This window comes from Esox lucius, chromosome 21 (assembly GCF_011004845.1).
Source record: "Esox lucius isolate fEsoLuc1 chromosome 21, fEsoLuc1.pri, whole genome shotgun sequence".
In the NCBI taxonomy this organism is placed as follows: Eukaryota; Metazoa; Chordata; class Actinopteri; order Esociformes; family Esocidae; genus Esox; species Esox lucius.
The window spans coordinates 195,266-214,624 of NC_047589.1; the positions used below are offsets into that span (position 1 = coordinate 195,266).

A 19,359-nucleotide genomic window follows, 5' to 3' on the forward strand; every position below is an offset into this window, starting at 1 on the left:
GAATAAGCCAATTTCCTGAAATTCAAAAAAATGTCCCATTCCGCATTTTAGATGTTGCAATAATCCTATATATTTGCAGTGGAATGTTCGGAGAATAGTCCATCAACCAAATTACCTGTCACACAGTTTTAGATGTTTTACAGACATCTATGTCCTATGAAATCATTTACAATTAAGTTATTCAGTAAAAAAATAAATAAATCTCTATGCTTTCTTACAAGTTGGCTAAAAGAAGGGGGTAAAGGGGTTATTAATAGGAAAGCTAGTAATAAATGACTTGTATTGAAATGTGACAATACTGAATAGTTTATCATGCCCCTATGTATTAAAGGTTTTATGACTACCTACATTCATATTAAGAATGTACATTATGCTGTTTATTAGCTCATGGGTCAGGATTTTATTCCTATAATGCCTAAATCAAAACCCCAAAAACATGCTCACCACGGTCTCCCTTTTGCTTCGGTAACTGTCTCACTACTCTCTGGGCCACTCAGTCTTTCAGCTCCTGCTGGCTGTCCCTCAGCCTGCTCCTCCTCCAGCACCTCTTCGCTATCATCAGTCTCACTAATTTATGATCTATTTTCCAAAACTACTTGAATTGTATAAAGCAGTTACAGGGGGTTATTGAAATGATTAAAATGTTTTGTCAGTTACATTTTTATGCTTTGTGGTCATCTGGCTAATGTAGTTTCCATTCATGGCCTCTTAATCTGAGAGGTGTAGAACCATGCTATTTTGCCTTTTTCCATGTTTTCAGAGGCAATATATGAACCTATTATCTATCTACCTGTCTAATTATACACAAAACTAAAATGCAGGCGGCAGCACTACCATTGCTAACTTTTGCTTTTATAGCTAATAGATACGGTAGAGTCTTCAGTCTGGGAGATTTCTCCCACTTCAAATATCTTTACCGATTCACTGTAAGTACATAAATTATTATCTTTCTATGGCACTAGTAGCTACCAGACGGGTTTACACTTCCCTTTTACTATTTTTCGTATATTATTATTATTATTATTAGTGTGCCGTATACACACTAATAATATCACAGGCATGTAAATACAAATGGGTTACAGTTACACCACCCATACATACACACACTTCTATTGGTTTTCATGGCATTTTATAACCCTGCATTACAAAGGAAGTGAGCGCATTGTTTGCTATACTGGCTATAGGTATCAATATCCTGAGTTGTTAGAAACATAGAAGCTAAACACGTTCCTTGCTCTTGCTTCTTGCCATATACACAACCGCTAACCATCTCATAAGTTTATCAATAAACAGATGTTACAGGTAGAACAAGTCTCCAATTACTAACACACACATCTTTTAGCTTTTTCATTTAATGTTATAACACTGCCATACAAAAGTGGGATCATCAGCTAAACATATAGACTATTGACTTACAATTCAATCATCACAAATACTAACTCGCATCGTATTTAGACACTCTTTTAGCAATTCCTGTCTTCAGGTCTAGGGCCACCAGCCAAATGCATGTCCTATTCCCTTTATTGATATGCGTCTTCTGCCTCTCCTTATGCAATACTGTTCTTGCAGCACAATGCATTCAAAATGTTTTGTCAATGTAGAAAAGTACTGTAACGTCAGACTATAGTATTGTAGAATCTGAGCATTAACAATTACAATATGAATGTACGTTTCATTGGAAGTGAATGTGCCTATATAATGAGAACAACAGAAACCTCTCTGTTTAGATTATCTCTCAGTAGGTAGCGCTCTAATGACAGGAATGTTTACGATGGCCATATGGCATGGGGGTTGACTTCTAAAAAGTTAGAAACGCCCTTAATGTATAGGCTAGCTGGTAACCAACATTACAGTGAGAAGAGATTGACTGAGATGAGATTGAGGTTGTGTAAGGAAGACCAGGTCCGTAACCTCATGAACAAGACTTTCTAATGCTGCAATAAATAATATACTTTCTCTCTCCCTTGACAAACGGTTATGCTAATTATTACAACCACTATACGAAACGGCCGATTTCTAACATGATGCTGCCGCGACCCGATGGATATGTTTTAACGATTCTGCTGAACTTCGGTTGGAGAGCTTAGGGGCTCGATTTGCAATCATGAGGAAGAAGTTGTTTTCCCGGTTACTGGTTGCTGAAGACAACTGAACAGTGAGTCGTAAAACTACGCCATAGAACGAACTGTCAAGATTGCAAAAACGCGTTAGTTTGCCAAAAGAAGCCCTATGACGACCCGACTAGGCCGTGATTTTTATTGCGTGGAATCTGTCTGCGGGTGCGGACAGTCCGTCTCAATTTGTTGGGGCGTTGACCGGTGTGCTTCAGTGCTGAACTGTATTCCATGTCGCCATAGTATGATGACACTCCATTTTCCTTTTCGGGATTAGTGTGTGATATTGTATTTTTCGGCAATTATACAGTGACTTGTACAAGTAAAATTATAATGCCGTCCAGTTGTACAAATACAACAAGAGGACTGCAGCCTCTGACGCGCATGATGCGTTCATGTTTAAAAAGCAAGGCGCGAATAGGATATCATCAAGAACGAAAAGGATCAATAACAACGATGCCTGGACTCGAAATGGACAGAAAGAAAAAGAACGTTTTCCGGCTAAACAAGATGGATTCCGAGGAAGTTGTATATGGACAGATGGAGAGTGTGGTACAGACGAAGAGAGAAGACAGAGGAAAGTTAAGATGGCCGAGAAAGGACAAAAGTCGAAAGGCGCAAAAGGAGACAATCGAAATGGACGAAGATTCATTCTGTTTGACCACCTGGCTGACCGACAGTAGTCTCAAGATGGAGTCTCTCTTATGGGATCCTGGAATCATGGACAATACTAGGAACTGACGTGAGCTTTCATAATCATTGATTCAGAGTTCTTAAATGTTTATTTCCTAAAAATGTATCGTACTTAATCATTAAATGAAGCTGGAACTTATCAAGGAAACCTGATCACCTTCCTCGGTAATAGCCAAGCTTATTTAATTAAATATTACATGTAGTTTGAGAAGCAATTGAATGTTATATTGCATGTTTTAATAGGCATTCGAAATAGCCTGTTTTGTTCTGTCATGCTTGAACATGTTTTAATAGGTATTCAAGAAATAACCTGTTTTGTTGTGCTTTGTCATGTGTACTTGTGTAATTTTGAGTCAAACGTATTTATTGCGTTGATGATAATGTTTAAAACCGTAAGGCCTCAAGGGGGGTCTCACGACAATGTAGGTAGGCCTTAATCAAGGCCCACCACGTGTGGGTACGTCTGAAACCTATGATGAATTAGGATTTGGTACAATGATTTTCTAATCTGGTAAAATAGTCTCAAGGTTGTCTTACAAAAAGGTTAACGTATTGTGTTTTCGCTCTCCTTATATATTGTATAAGTTGTAGGATGGAGAATCCACATGGTGATAGACTTGTACGTTAAGGAGACATGCAGTGTCCCATGAGGACTGGATTTGAATCCAATATAGTCATAGCCTTAAAAAAAAAAAAGGGTAATACAGCTGAAGCGAGTATATTCCCCAACATAACAATTAGATGTATTTTAAATGCTGAATTGAGTTTGGTTAAATAATATAGTTTCTCTTATTTGTATTTACCAACGATAACTGGGATAATGCTTGTTTTCAAAACCAACACCTGATACTCGTTAATGGAGTTCAAATTCTAAAATGGTAAATTGACTAATGAACAAATAGAGTATTGATGTAACCGTGTTTAAGGCCTACATTGAGTTTCCTCTGGATTACTTATTGTACCTTGATTTTAGTGACGTCATTCATCTGTTTTCTGTCTGGATTGCCATTCTTAAGAGTTTCTTAATTTCCACCCTAATGTTGAGTTGTTGTATAGATAACATTTTTACAAACTGCGAAAATATTAGATGGGTTGGACACTAAATCAAAATCTCCAGTTAACAAAGGATGTTGTCTAAATTGATAGGATAGTCTGAGGACCATAAACTAACATTTGGCCTTTTTAATGGATTACCATAAATGGGTGGAGATCATAGTAGCAACCTTTCCCATTACATCAGAGTAGCCTATTACTAAGGGTTAGATTCGAGTGTTCAGTCTGGTCTCATCTATGGTAATTTTATCAACAAAAGCATATACAGTTTTGGGATAAACAAACATTAAGTGAAAGCTAAATATATTTTCCTCTCATTAGCTTTAATGTTGAAATGTATGATTTTGAAACCAACTGAAGTGAGGGTAGAGACCAAAAGTCATCCCCCATTGTTGATGATAGAACAAAGAAAAAGCATAAAGTTGTGATTTAAGGTTTAGCTGACCGCCACTATTTGGAATAAAAATGAATCTATCTTTGCGAATTCCCAAAAATTTAGGAGGTTACTCAAGACACTGTGTTTTTCACGAGGTAGTTTGGCCATTGCCTGTAAAAATTCTAAAGTTGTATGCTGTCGCTATGCTAATACAATTGCCCTGGTGGTTGCAACAGGTAAACCACTGCACATGGGCTGGAGTTTTTCACTCCTACAATTTAGTTGCACAGTTCATCCCCTGGGGGCCAAACAATTTAGTTAAGCATGTGCCAGGAAACTACAGGATATTATAAATGCATGATAGCCAATTTCACAGACCTGTGTGACGGTCCTGTGGCAAAGACAAATTTGAGAGCTGTTTAGCTATGTGGTAAAATTTGTTAATGGGTTATATGGTTTATAATTCCTTCGCACAAGCGACCGTGTTGCACATAGATGTCTTTGTATTAGTGAATGTTCGTGTTTTTTAACTTGTTCACTTTGTTTTGATGAATATACAGGATGCAACTCCTTATCGAATGGATTATAGATCCATCCCTACTACCAATTCTCTATTTTTCATGTCTGTCCTGAAAAGATGGCCAGTGTGGGTTCAGGATGGCGCCTCCTGTAGCCTTATTTGTCATTGTTTTGCATTCACTCATGGTGTCATTTTCCATTGACTTAATGAAGTGAAGGCAGGGGGAATGTATGATATGATAATTGATTATGATTGGAAAGAGTTGAGCTTAGGGCTCAAGGCAAATCAAATTGGTATTCATGAGTTTTGTGAAAAAATTAGTTTTTCCTGTTTGCATTGGCATCTGTTATGTTTTACATTTTCCATTTACAGGATGTTTTTAATTGGTTTATTTGGAAATTGTTTTGTTTGATGTAAGGTCTAACATTTTAATGGTTGAATAGTATAGATCTAACCATTTCTGATTTGGCTAAGTAAAGTCAAGTCTGACAATTTGATTCCACTGCTAGCTGTTATCGGGCATTAATATAGCACAAGGAGTCATAAAACAACCAAGCCAGTTCTGGATGGGAAAGGAACTTTGACATAGACTTTTATGGAAACTTGTCTGAATAGAGTGTACACTTCACTCTTATGATGGAACTTCTGAGACCCACAAGTTTTCAGGACTGATCTATTGTCTTCATTGTTGGGAGTTGACGGAACCATACCCAGTGGATGAAAGTCCGATGGACTGTTGAACCACAATAATCGTTGTTTTGCAGTTATACTTTCAACAGATCAGGACATCACAACCCCTTTTCTGATGATACATCACGTCACTGACTGGACACAGACAACTGAGTGTGAGTACCAGCAACATGTTCAAAAAGGACCTCTACAACCACATTGGTTGAATCTGTTCCAAATCTTCCTGACCACTCACATGGCAGAACGATGCCAGGGTCAGATCACTTGGCTTCACACTCCATTTCTAGATGAATCATCGACAGCGAGATGAGAGGAGAATCCACCTGAGTCCTGAAGGACTCCAAATACTACAGGTCAGAGTACCATGGGCCAGTTGACTGGAAAGGTCACATGGTCCCAACACAGTGGAAGACACTGTTGTGGTGTTAATCTTGAAATAGTGAAGTGTTGGAAACTCACTGTTCCATTATACACCTACACTGACTTGTTAGGACAACCAGGCAATTTGCTGGGTCCACATCACACTGACTGCAATAACTGATTTTGGAACTTTCATCACTGATGCAAGACAAAGAAATCTGAAGACAAGAACTGAAGGACACTTGATTGGAAACTAACTTCTTTCCTTACAATCTAAGATTTTCCTAAATAAACTGATATGGTGATTTCATATGTATATTGTTTCTCGCAAGACAGGTGGGAAACTCTGTACGATGACAATCCCAGTATTGGACTTCAGCGTATTTTTGATGATGCTTAATGATCTACATTATGATGACTATCATGGTATGTTTGGACAGGGAAGTGTCCCCTATTATAGGTAGTCCCTGTCAAAGGTAGATGTTTTCCCTATTTTATAGGTAGAAATCTGTCACAGATACAACAGGATATGCATAAGTCTTTTGTATGATTTTGTCGCATGGATCATGATATGGACAAGGGGGATTTTGATTGTTCAATGGACTTTGGGGGAAATGTTTTAATCATGATGTCATGTTGAGTCTGGTTTTCTGCTGAACACCGTTAACACTGATAATAACCTGTTGATGTCAATGTTTCTTGACCTTTATAATCTGAGGTGGGGACAGGATTGATGACTGTCATACGTTGAGTTATGTGTCGGAGTGTGGTGTGTCAATTGTCTTGTTTACATTAATTTTCATTTGAGGAACAATAAGACCTGATTGGTCAGATACTCCTTTTGTTGTTTCATCTTAGTCATTTGTAACATAAGTGTATGAGCCTTTTCTTTTCATTAGGAATTGAATTGTACTTGTAATGTTTTATCAAACATGTAATGTTTTTCTTTAAATGTTTGATAGGGGGGACTGTAGAATCTGAGCATTAACAATTACAATATGAATGTACGTTTCATTGGAAGTGAATGTGCCCATATAATGAGAACAACAGAAACCTCTCTGTTTAGATTATCTCTCAGTAGGTAGCGCTCTAATGACAGGAATGTTTACGATGGCCATATGGCATGGGGGTTGACTTCTAAAAAGTTAGAAACGCCCTTAATGTATAGGCTAGCTGGTAACCAACATTACAGTGAGAAGAGATTGACTGAGATGAGATTGAGGTTGTGTAAGGAAGACCAGGTCCGTAACCTCATGAACAAGACTTTCTAATGCTGCAATAAATAATATACTTTCTCTCTCCCTTGACAAACAGGTATGCTAATTATTACAACCACTATACGAAACGGCCGATTTCTAACAGTATCCTAAAGCTACACTTCAAATAAATTGACGGGCTAAGTAGCTAGTTAGTTCAACATTCCCTAACTATCTAGATAACTACAACAAATTAACATTTCCACATGGCCACTTTTCTTTGAAATGTAAAAACCAGCTAACCTATTTATAAACATTATAGTAGTTAGCTAGCATCAACTAACTTAGTCCTACTAAACAGTACTGTTCAGAAACAACATTCTGCTAACTGAGTTTTTACAAACACTACATTGATGTTAGATTGTATTAGCTTGCTAATATTAGCTAACGTTAGCACCATCTAAGCTTTAACTTAAGCTGATGTAATGCTAACGTTAGCTAGGGCGCAGTGGTGCTAAACTGTATAGTAACATTAGCTAACACTAACTAAGATGTAGTTGCTTCTAATTAAAAGTAGTATTTTGACCTATGATTTTTAGCCAAAAAGACTAACATCACTGTGCCATTTGTTATTATATTGATTTGGATCATACTGATCACACGGACATTCCAGATGCTCTAAAGTCCTTTCAGGTACATTCAATGTACATTAGAATATTCCTTTGCATGTACCATTCATAAGCATATCACACTCATATGTATATATAATGTTCAGTGCTTCTAATCATGTTGTTCAAATTTCCCATCCTTCACTTCTAAAAAATGCTGCTAGTTTACATTGTCATGTACATTATTGCCAATATTGCCATAGCTAAAATATTCAATAATACTTCCCATGTTGCTGCTAGTTTACAGTGCTCTTTTTAAATTGCTGCTAGTTTACAGTGTTATATATATTAGTGCTTAACCTTTTTTGCTATATTTTTGCCGGACCGCGTAAGCGGAGCCGGCCAAGAAGAGTGTCTATTACTGACTGACTGAGTGACTGACTGACTCTGTACAACTAAGAGAAGTTCAAACTATAGGTCCTGAGTTTGTATCTCCTCACAGGCGAAGTATGCATTATGAATCATTCCGCATAGACAAAACTTTGCTGGCTAAAACCTCCAGTGACTACAGTAAGACTGAAATTATTTATTTAAAATATTTTGCGACTGTTTCTGGTGGATTTTCGAAGTAAAGCATGCATGCGTTTTGGGTCAGGATAGACAAACACATCTGCTGGCTACAACATGCAGTAGTTACATTATAGTGAGCCTAAAACTGTATACGGTTATATTGTGACTGTTTCTGACATGGAAACGTTCATCTTTAGCAATTGATGAATTCTTATGATTATTCCTAAGAAGTTAGTAGATACTAGTAAGCGTATTACTGTATAATAAGCTGTTCAAACGGCCAGTGGCTAAAGCTAACAGTTCATAGATGCTATTTGTGGTGGAGGTAAACTTAATAAGAAACGTTTGTGATTTTATCACAATGCTCAATAACGTTTAGCGACTAGTGAAATGTGTAATACCGTGGTTAAAAGAAAGTGGTTAAAGAAAGTTTGAATCTATTGTGAACAACATCATTTATTTATTTTATTTCCGTGATTCTCTCATGGTTTCAACTGATGAAAAAGTTATTTATCGTCTCCTTTATTGATAGTTATTGTTTCAATGTCATTCACGCATGAAAGAAAGAAAAAAGTACCTTGTTATGCAATGAAAGAAAAAAATATGTTCTTATGCCATGAAATGAAAAAGCTTTGGCAGACTCGCTAGCAATTGCTCAATTCCTATGACTAGTCCAGTATGTTAGTAGATACTGGTAAAGCCTACTAACGGCCAGTGGCAAAAGTTAACAGTTCATAGCAGAGGTGGGGGACTCGAGTCACATGACTTGACTCGAGTCTGACTCGAGTCACAATTTTCAGGACTTGTGACTTGCTTGATTAAAGTATGAAAATGACTTGACTTGACTTTGACTTGAGAACAAGTTACTTGAGACTTGACTTGACTTGAAGTGGAAGACTCGACAATGACTTGAACTTATAATAAACAAACAGCAATACAATTATTTTACATGTTGTGACATCAGCACCACTAATCAGCGTATGTGCCTTTAACGCTGCACAATTCAAACCGCGCAAAACATGGCAGACAGTAACGTTAGTCGAGCTCCACAAATAGTATCGTTTGGATACAAAGACGTTGAACTGGACCGTGTGAATAAAAAAAGATTTGCCAGAAGCAAAATATGCAACAACGTCAAATTTCATTCGTTATTTTAAGAACCACAAGGAAAGGTAAGAAAGTAATCTCTTTATATTCAGTTTCACTCTATTACGATTAAGTTACTAATGTAATTAATTAATCTTTTGTTTGTCATAATTTGGCCTTGGTTGCATATTATGTTTGGTTTTTTTTCTTGTTAGAAATGTGACCATTATCAATACTGAATACGTCTGGTAAATAGATGTAAGGAAATTAGACTATAACAGTGGCAGCCTGAATTTTAATGTTGATGGGCATCTTAAAATGAGCGGGCATGTATATTATTACACGTAGGCTATAATGTCTGTATTAAATGTGGGCATTTTCAAGTGTTTGTGGACTGCGTGTGGAAACTAAAAAGCATTAACTTTATTGTATGAAAGGCTAACATGGAGGCGCCGATGTGATTAGCACCTAAACATTTCGAAGAGTTTTTTTTTTTTTACTCATACAGACAAGAATAATTATAACGTAATTACATATTAGGCAGTTTTTCAGTCACAATAATTCGTTTATAAGGTTGTTGTTATTATTAGCCCTTATTACATGGATTGGCTGAATTCCAGTGCAGAATGCGTGTTATTTCTTGATAACAGACCGTTGCCTTGAAAAACAGCGCGTTGCAATTGACGCAGGATTCTAACCAGAGACGGAATGGACTATTTTCTTTAGAGGAAGCAATACAATCGTTTTTAAATCAATAAATTCCTTTTGAAATCAATATTTTGTGTGAAATTATAGATTTATTTGGTAGGTAGCCATGTAATAAGCGGGATAAGGTATAGCGAGGCGGTTGTTATAGCGAATACAACCCCTTCAGGCTGATTTAAGATCCTTCCGCTCGAGCCTCGCACCGAGCGCACGTCAGAAACAGAGGACAGTGTGTGTGTGTGTTCATTTCTTTAGTACTGTGACTTGACTTGAAACTTATAAGGACTCGACTTGACTTGCTTAGGGTGAACCCTTGACTTGACTTGACTTGCTTGATTTATCTGAACTGTGACTTGTGACTTGACTCGAGACTTGATGGTTTAGACTTGAGACTTGCTTGGACTTGACCATGTGTGACTTGTCCCCATCTCAGGTTCATAGACGCTAATTGTGGTGGAGGTAAACTTAATAAGAAACATTAGTTAGTTTAACTGTATCAATATCATTCACGAATGGCCAATTAGCTGTTAAAACAGCCAGTGGCAAAAGAGGATTTGTTCAGGATAGACACAAGAGGCTATACTGACACCCCTCAAACATAGAGCTCTGTGATGTAATGGTTAGCAACACAGCCTTTCAAGTGGGTGACCCTGTTTCGAATGTAAGGAGGGCAATACTTTCTATTGCGGGCCGGCTGGTTTATTGTTATTATATATGTGACAGAATTCAGGAAGAGTCTTATCGCAAGATTAGATATTTTTTTTTACATTTTGTAAAGGTCCAGATTCAGAGCTTTGTAATGGTATATAATACAGTTGATATATATATAAAAGTTGATCATTTACTCTACTTAGTTCTGAGAAAAAAGCCTTGAAAGATTCACACTTGCCAGAGAGCTGGTGTTTGTTATGCCCATTCAGCGTAGTTCACACCCTCTTAGCAAGCAAGCAAGTTTATTTATATAGCACAATTCATACATAGAAACAATTCAGTGTGCTTTACAAAGACATTTACAATAGAATAAAGATAAATACTCAAATGAAAACATCAAAACAACATCATAATCATAAAACATAGAATAAGAACATAGAATAAAAATGGGTTGAAAACAAAAGAAGCTGTATAAAAGCTGTAAGCCTAAGTGTGGTTAAGTGCTCAGTCATAGGCTTGTGAAAGGAGAAGTGTTTTTAACTAGGATTTAAAAATGTTTGGGGCATGTCTAAGATCTTGTGGTAGTTTATTCCATTTGTGTGCAACATAACTGCTAAACGCAGCTTGACCATGTTAAGTTTGGACTCTGAGGTCTATTAGCTGACCTGTGTTCATGGATCTAAGAGCCCTGCTCGGTTTATATTCTTCAAACATATTAGTAATGTATAGGGGGCCTAAACCATTCAGTGATTTATAAACTAAAAGCATCACATTCAAATCTATTCTGTCACTGACTGGAAGCCATTGCAAAGATTTATCATCAGATTGATGTGCTCTGTTCTCTTGGTCCTGGTTAACATTCTAATAGCAGCTTTCTGAATGAGCTGCAGCTGGTCTGAGTCTATCAGAACACCAAGATTACAAACTTGGTCCTTTATTTTTAGAGCCCAAGAATCCAGCTCTTTACTAATACTAGTTCTTGTATTTTTGTTGCCAATATTCTCTGTTTTATCTTGGTTTTATCTTGGTTTAATTTAACAATTTTGGTTCATCCAGGTATTTATGTGCGCTATACAGTGACACAGTTAGTCTATTGAGCTGTGGTCATATGGTTCGAGAGCCATATATATTTGAGTATCATCTGCAAAGCTATAGTAGTTAATGTTGTGGTTCAGTAGAATTTTGCCCAAAGGTAGCATATAAAGATGTCGCTCATCTAATTCCAGTGCCAAGGGGGCGGTCTGCTACGAGGCATGCCTCATTATTCTGCAGTATACCGTGGCAAGTTGTGCTACGGTATGGCATGAACAAAAACGTAAAATAAGAAATAAAAAATGTACCTGGTTGCATAAGTGGGCATACCCTCTTATATCTGGGGATGTGGCTTTATTCAGAATGAATCAATCACACTCAAACTCATGTTAAATAGATGTAATTACACACCTGCCATCATTTAAGGTGACTCTGATTAATCAGAAATAAAGTTCAGCTGTTCTTGTAGGATTTTCCTGACATTTTCTTAGTTGCATCTCAGAGCAAAAGCCATGGTCCACAGAGAGCTTCCAAAGCATCAGAGGGATCTCATTGTTGAAAGATATCAGTCAGGAGAAGGGTAAAAAATTATTTCCAAAGCATTAGATATACCATGGAACACAGTGAATACAGTCATCATCAAGTGGAGAAAATATGGCACCAAGAACTGGACGTCCCTCCACAATTGATGAAAAGACGAGAAGAAAACTGGTCAGGGAGTTTTCCAAGAGGCCTACAGCAACATTAAAGGAACTCCAGGAATTTCTGGTAAGTACTGGCTGTGGCCTACATGTGACAACAATCTCCCGTATTCTTCATATGAATGGGCTATGGGGTAGGGTGGCACGACGGACGCCTTTTCTTATAAAGAAAACAACCAATATTCTGTCCTTATTACAACCCTTCGTGTAAACTGACAGGTAGTTTAACTCCTCTTCTAATCACCACACTGGAAGAAGATGAATCGTTCACTTATTTAATGATGATCAAAAGTAGGGTAAAACTGAAACCGAAAGTATACATAAATGAGTACTAAATCTTCACATTAAGTCTGTTTACATGTTTTAAACAATACAATTGTACAAATAACTTGTTTATTTGCACAATTAAATTATTATTTAAATGTTTTTAGTCATAACTTAGCTCTGACTATTGTTTATATCACAACCGGAAAACTACAATTTTAATAATATACCCATCTTACATGAAAATATTCCTCTGAATAGATGTTAAAGAACATTTACATACCAACGATGCTCGTTTAAAGCTTGAAACGTGAGCAGAAGGACTTGATTCCCGAATTTGAGACGCTGCTGACTGAAGACATTACTGAGCGCTTCCTGGTGACGTCATTAAAGGGAGCTGCAGAACAACTTGACTGTAATACCTTTAGTATCCACTAGACGAATATCAATTCAAAACGCTCCAATACAGAACAACCAAGCCTGGCTGAAGTTTGTAAAAACAAACATCAAGTCCCCCAAAAGCATGCAGGGAAATATATAATGGTCTGATGAAACCAAGGTTAAACTTTTGGTCCAAAATTCCAAAAGGTATTTTTGGCGCAAAAACAACACTGCACATTAGCCAAAGAACACCATACCCACAGTGAAGCATGGTGTTGGCAGCATCATTTTTTGGGGCTGTTTTTCTTTATCTTTAATGATTCTTTTAGCGTTTTTCTGTATTTTTTTGTTGTCATTCTGTCTCTCACTGTTGAAATAAACCTACCATTAAAATTATAGACTGTCAGTGGGCAAACGTGCAAAATCAGAAGGGGATCAAAAAGTCCCTCACTGTATAGGCTACCATGCGAATATTGTCAATTTCCACAGGATATCAGAGCTTTTAAAAGCTCTGCGGAAAGTGTTTAGATAATGTACTGAAACTTTTGTTTTGAATAGTTCTGCAATGCCGCAATGTAGCCAAATTTCACATTATTATTTAATAGACAAGCACATTTCAGTCGTTTCTTTTTAAATTGACTAATATGGACAGAATTCTGGCCATACAGAAGAGCTACCGGACATATGTTTTAAATAGCCATACTGTATAATAGCCTACACCTAAACAGCAATAAAACACAAAATCTGATCCTAATTTTTTATTAAATTCAATTAGTCAGCAGAATGAACTCTTCATAATCTTCGTGAACTGAGCATATACTCAGTTTATATATAGTGCTGACTCTTAATAATCTTTGTGAACTGAGCATATACTCAGTTTATATATAGTGCTGACTCTTAATAATCTTTGTGAACTGAGCATATACTCAGTTTATATACAGTGCTGCTGCCGGTGTGTGCTGCTTTTGATTCTCGTGCCAAGATCAGTCACATGACTCAGTAAGTTCTTATTGTGAGAGTGAGCGGAGGCTCGCGCTTCTCCCTTCAACAGATCCCACCAGACATTCATCTGCTGGAATACACCTGATATTCACTGCTCAACAACCAATCTGGAGTACCTGATGATTAACTGCAGGCCTTTTTACTTGCCTCTGGAGTTCAAATCTATTGTTGTTATTGCAGTCAACATACCCCTGGATGCTAATGCTAAACTAGCAATGAAAGAACTGCAGGCTGCTATTTGCAAACAGTTGACGGCACGCCCTGAGCGTACTTTTATCCCCTGCCCCACCAGAGGAGACAGTACACTAGACCATTGTTATGGACATTCTTGAACTAATGTACATTTGAGAAATGTCTGCTTTTCTATTACCTGGTATGTAACTCTGATCTTTATGTCTGAATGATATCAGTGGATCATTATGACCTCTGACCATTCGCTAATCTGCCTAAACCAATAAGGCAGTGGTTCCCAACCAGGGGTACTAGGACCCCTGGGGGTACTTGGCCTCTCCACAGGGGGTACTTGAAAACACTCATGACACCATAGACTTAGTGAAAATTAGTGAAATTAACATGAGGGGGTACTTCAGGGGTACTGAAAGCAGTGCAAAAACATTTTGGGGGTACAGTAATTGAAAAAGGTTGGGAGACACTGCAATAAGGGTATCTGTCTATTGTCTTTTACGATGTTCCCCTACCCCCTTGACAGTAAACACCTAGGGCAGGAAGGATAGGGTTGGGGAACATCCTGCTCTTTAGGTAAAACCTATGTATTGTTGACATGAGACAGCTGGGCAGTTTCTTACCACACCCCTTTAACTGTAATAAATACTGACCGTTCATGTATTTTTCTCAGAGATTCCTCAGAGGTTTATTCTGTAAGCTTTTGACGCGTATCTTTAATTGTGCCAAGAGAATTTTGTCTCTGTACTTACTCCTAAAAGAGTTCCTATCGATGGAATTACCATCACACCATGCGTTACAAACGTTCAGGAGACTTACATAGCTATTCCCCTCCCCCACATGGGACAGTCCGATCACCTTTCACTGTTCTTACTCCCCAAGTATTACCCCTCACTAAACCTGTGAAAGCGCCGGTTTCAACACACAGACTGGAGATTGCTTGCCACTCAAGCCACATTTGACTCCCATACGGACATTGAAACATGTGCTTCTTCCATTCTGGATTACATCAACATCTGCATCAACAATGTCACCAACCAAGAACTAATAAAGACCTTCCACAACCAGAAGCCATGGACGAACAGAGAGGTCTGACTACTGCTAAAGGCACGCAATGCTGCTTTCAATTCCGGTGATCCAGAGTGTTATGGACATTTTTAACTAAGGTGCATTTGAGAAATGTCTGCTTTTCTATTGCCTGGTATGTAACTATTTTCTTTGTTTGTGATACATGTCTATATAAACATCAGAGCATCACTAGGTACTCTGACCATGTTCCTCTGCTTAAGCCAAGAAGGGCATCTGTTCTTTGTTTCTTAGGAATGTAGGAGAGGGGGATCTATTATTTGCTTAGGGGGCATCAATGACTGGTATCGGCAGATTATAAGGCTACTCATTAATCTGCCCATCTATATAACTCATCAGGGCATCTATTGTCTGTCCGAATTTTGTTAGACCTCTTAGAGTTGAAGAGGTTACCCATGTGGGGGAGGACAGCTTGCCCCTTGTGTGAAGCCTAGGTATTGACAGAACAAATGGAATGTGTTTTATTGACAAGACAGATGGGTAGTATCTTACCACACCCCTTTTAACTGTAATAAATAATGACTGTTCATATATTTACCTCAGATTCATCAGAGTGTTATTTTGTAACCTTTTGACGCATGTCTCTATTTGCAAATAAACTGCTAATTATGCCAAGAGAATTTAGTCTCTGTATTTACTCCTTTAAGAGTCACATCCTCCATCTCATATTATTTCTCTTAGCGTTAAACACCCTATAGGGAGACGTCTATATAGGCTATGATTTATATAGGCTTCATGAACTTTTCACTGTACAACAAAGTCCAAGAGGGGGTGGCCTTCGGCGCCCTCTGTGGAGGAATGAGGTTGGGTGTTTGTGTGGTAGGTAAACATGGTTTGTATTTTCATAGTGCCATATTATAATGCACACTTGAAGTTTATGGATGCATTTGTTCTACACTGGTCAGACATTTTGTAACCCATATTTTATTTCTCTTATTTATTAACACCCTACAGGATGACATCTATAAGACACATGTATGCCGCTGGCCAGGTCAATCAGAGTCATTGTTAATTTTAAGATCATTTCTCTAGGTTTCATGAAATATTCACTTGCAAAATATCCAAGATGGCAAACATGATAGGTTGCACCTCCTGGGGAATGAGACAGTGCTTTACACTGGTCAGCCATTTTGTCCACCATCTCGCAAATGATCTCTTATTCCTTATTACCCTATAGGGAGGCATCTATGAGACACCTGTGGGTCAAAGGGCAGGTAAATCGGACATATTGTTGATTTGAAGGACATGTTTATAGGTTTTGCCAAATGTTCACCGTACAGAAAAACCCAAGACAATGGACTTTATAGGTTCTTGAGGCTTTTTTGTTCATCATGAGAAATGAGGCATGTGTACAAAGAATCAACATTCTAGGTCAATCTCCTTCGGAGAACCCCTAATAATAATAATACAATAACAATAGGGTTTTTCCTTGGGGAGCACACCTAATAATAATAATAAAAAAAATAACAATAGGGTTTCTCCTTCGGGGAGAACCCCTAATAATAATAATAATAATACGAACAATAACAATAGGATTTCTCCTACCGGAGAACCCCTAATAACACTAACAATAACGAGACTAATAAGAGACTAATAATAATGCTAACGGTTACAATAGGGTTTCTCCTATAAGGGAACCCCTAATAATAAAACAAACAATTACAATAAGGTTCCAGCAACTTTGTTGCTTGGCCCCTTAATAAGGTTACACCAGTGAACTGCTGAAACCCTAATTATCACCATTATTGGATGAGATCAGACAGTGAAATATGCCCCAGTGGCCTGGAACAAGAAATTTGACTTCATCATGAGAAGGTGGAAAATATAATAACATCATACCCTAACTTCTAATACTCTGTTAGGCTTTATTATATGGTATTTTGTTGACAGACTATGGTTGACTGTAGTTTCTTCATTTGCACTGTACTCAGCTAAAAGAATTACAAAATACTTGCTGACTCACCATGGAGGGCTTTTCATGCTGTGGAGGCTGAGGAGGCGAGAAAGAGGGTATGTGGGAGTCTGCCAGTGGGGTGTAAGTAGTGTTCAGGCCTGTATCAGGTGAAGTGGTGGTGGAGAGTGAGGGAACAACATAGGAGCTGAGTTCTCGTGGAGGTGCAGGTAGATCCGGATTTGCCACTTTAGCATCTTTTTGCTCTTCTAGCTCTGCCACTAGCTTGTTCTCTGTAGCACTTAGGTCAGCCATTAAATCAGCCATTAGTGCATCAAAGTCATTTTCTTCCAGTTCATTCAGGGATTCAACTGTGTAGAAAAGGAAAAACAAAAATGACACTCAAGCTATTGTGACAAGGTCCAGAAAAATGCTGCTGATTTAGCCTTGAGTGAAAGCTGCCTAGGGCATATAATTGCTATGTAGGCTGGATCTTAATCTCTGTCTGAAATTAGAGCCTGAAAAGTAGTTGGCAATCTCCAGAGGTATGATTAGGAACTATTTTTCCACCTTTATGCGTCATTGGTTCTCCAAAAAGTCTGGTAATTTTCTCTATGACTGATAGCATGTTTCCCTAAGAAAAATGACACATTGGAAAAATAATAGGCACCTCGTACCGTACCAAAGTGAAAATTATTTTTAACAGGTTTGTGATGCACTGGGCTTTTAACCTTGTAGGGTAGGGTGATAAAAAGGCCTATGACATACCATTCATATCAGCGAAGCCCATGGTGAAGTTGACTTCTTTGCTTGTGCTTGAAGATGACTCTGGAGGCAATGTTTCAACCCCAAGACTCTACAGGGGAACAAATAAGAACCAAGGGAGTTAATAATCCCCCAGATAATTAACAATGCTGTCCCAATTTATAATCTGGATTTTTAAAGCTGTTGTTGATATCCAGTCATTCATATAAAGTATGTGAGTCATACATAGAAAACAGTCAAAGACAATGATATTACATTTTAGATATCCAAGGCCACAAGAGTTTGATTAAGAGCAAGTGAGTTAAAAATAGCAAAGTATGTCTTCATACTTCATACTTTTAACTTTGTTACAGCAAAAACACTGGGGAATCCAAAATGATTCTGATACGTACCATATACAGTATCTTACTAAAGTGAGTACACCCCTCACATTTCTGCAGATATTTGATTAAATCTTTTCATGTGACAACACTGAAGTGTCAATATTTTGTGTGGCCACCATTATTTACCAGGACTGCCTTAACCCTCTTGGGCATGGAGTTCACCAGAGCTTCACAGGTTGACACTGGAGTCCTCTTCCACTCCTCCATGATGACATCACAAAACTGGTGGAAGTTAGAGACATTGCACTTATCCACCTTCCGTTTGAGGATGCCCCACAGATGCTCAATAGGGTTTAGGTCTGGAGACATGCTTGGCCAGTCCATCACCTTTATCCTCAGCTTCTTTAGCAAGGCAATGGTCGTCTTGGAGGTGTGTTTGTGGTCATTATCATGTTGGAATACTGCCCTGCGGCCCAGTCTCTGAAGGGAGGGGATCATGCTCTGCTTCATTATGTCACAGTACATGTTGGCATTCATGGTTCCCTCAATGAACTATAGCTCCCCAGTACCAGGCAGCACTCATGCAGCCCCAGACCATGACACTCCCCCCACCATGCTTGACTGTAGGCAAGACAGACTTGTCTTTGTACTCCTCACCTGGTTGCCGCCACACACACTTGACACCCTCTGAACCAAATAAGTGTATCTTGGTCTCATCAGACCACAGGACATGGTTTCAGTAATCCATGTCCTTAGTATGCTTATCTTCAGCAAACTGTTTGGGGGCTTTCTTGTGCATCATCTTTAGAAGAGGCTTCCTTCTGGGACGACAGCCATACAGACCAATTTGATGCAGTGTGCGGCGTATGGTCTGAGCACTGACAGGCTGACCCCTCACCCCTCAACCTCTGCAGCAATGCGGCAGCACTCATACTTGGATTTTCCAAAGACAACCTCTGGATGTGACGCTGAGCATGTGCACTCAGCTTCTTTGGTCGACCCTGGCGAGGCCTGTTCTGATTGGAACCTGTCCTGTTAAACTGCTGTATGGTCTTGGCCACCGTGCTGCATCTCAGTTTCAGGGTCTTGGCAATCTTCTTATAGCCTAG

The 19,359-nt window shown here is 38.3% G+C and overlaps 1 protein-coding gene across 1 annotated transcript in view; it reads right to left on the reverse strand.

Annotated features, from left to right (window-relative positions):
- Positions 1-19,359, reverse strand: part of apbb1ip (amyloid beta (A4) precursor protein-binding, family B, member 1 interacting protein) — a 59,432-nt gene that overhangs the window by 26,349 nt on the left and 13,724 nt on the right. Inside the window, exons 3-4 of the mRNA XM_013132283.3 lie at positions 17,931-18,018; positions 17,235-17,533 (exon numbers count right to left, since the gene is read on the reverse strand). Coding sequence (XP_012987737.2) covers positions 17,235-17,533; positions 17,931-18,018 — 387 coding nt within the window. The remainder of the gene's footprint in view (positions 1-17,234; positions 17,534-17,930; positions 18,019-19,359) is intronic.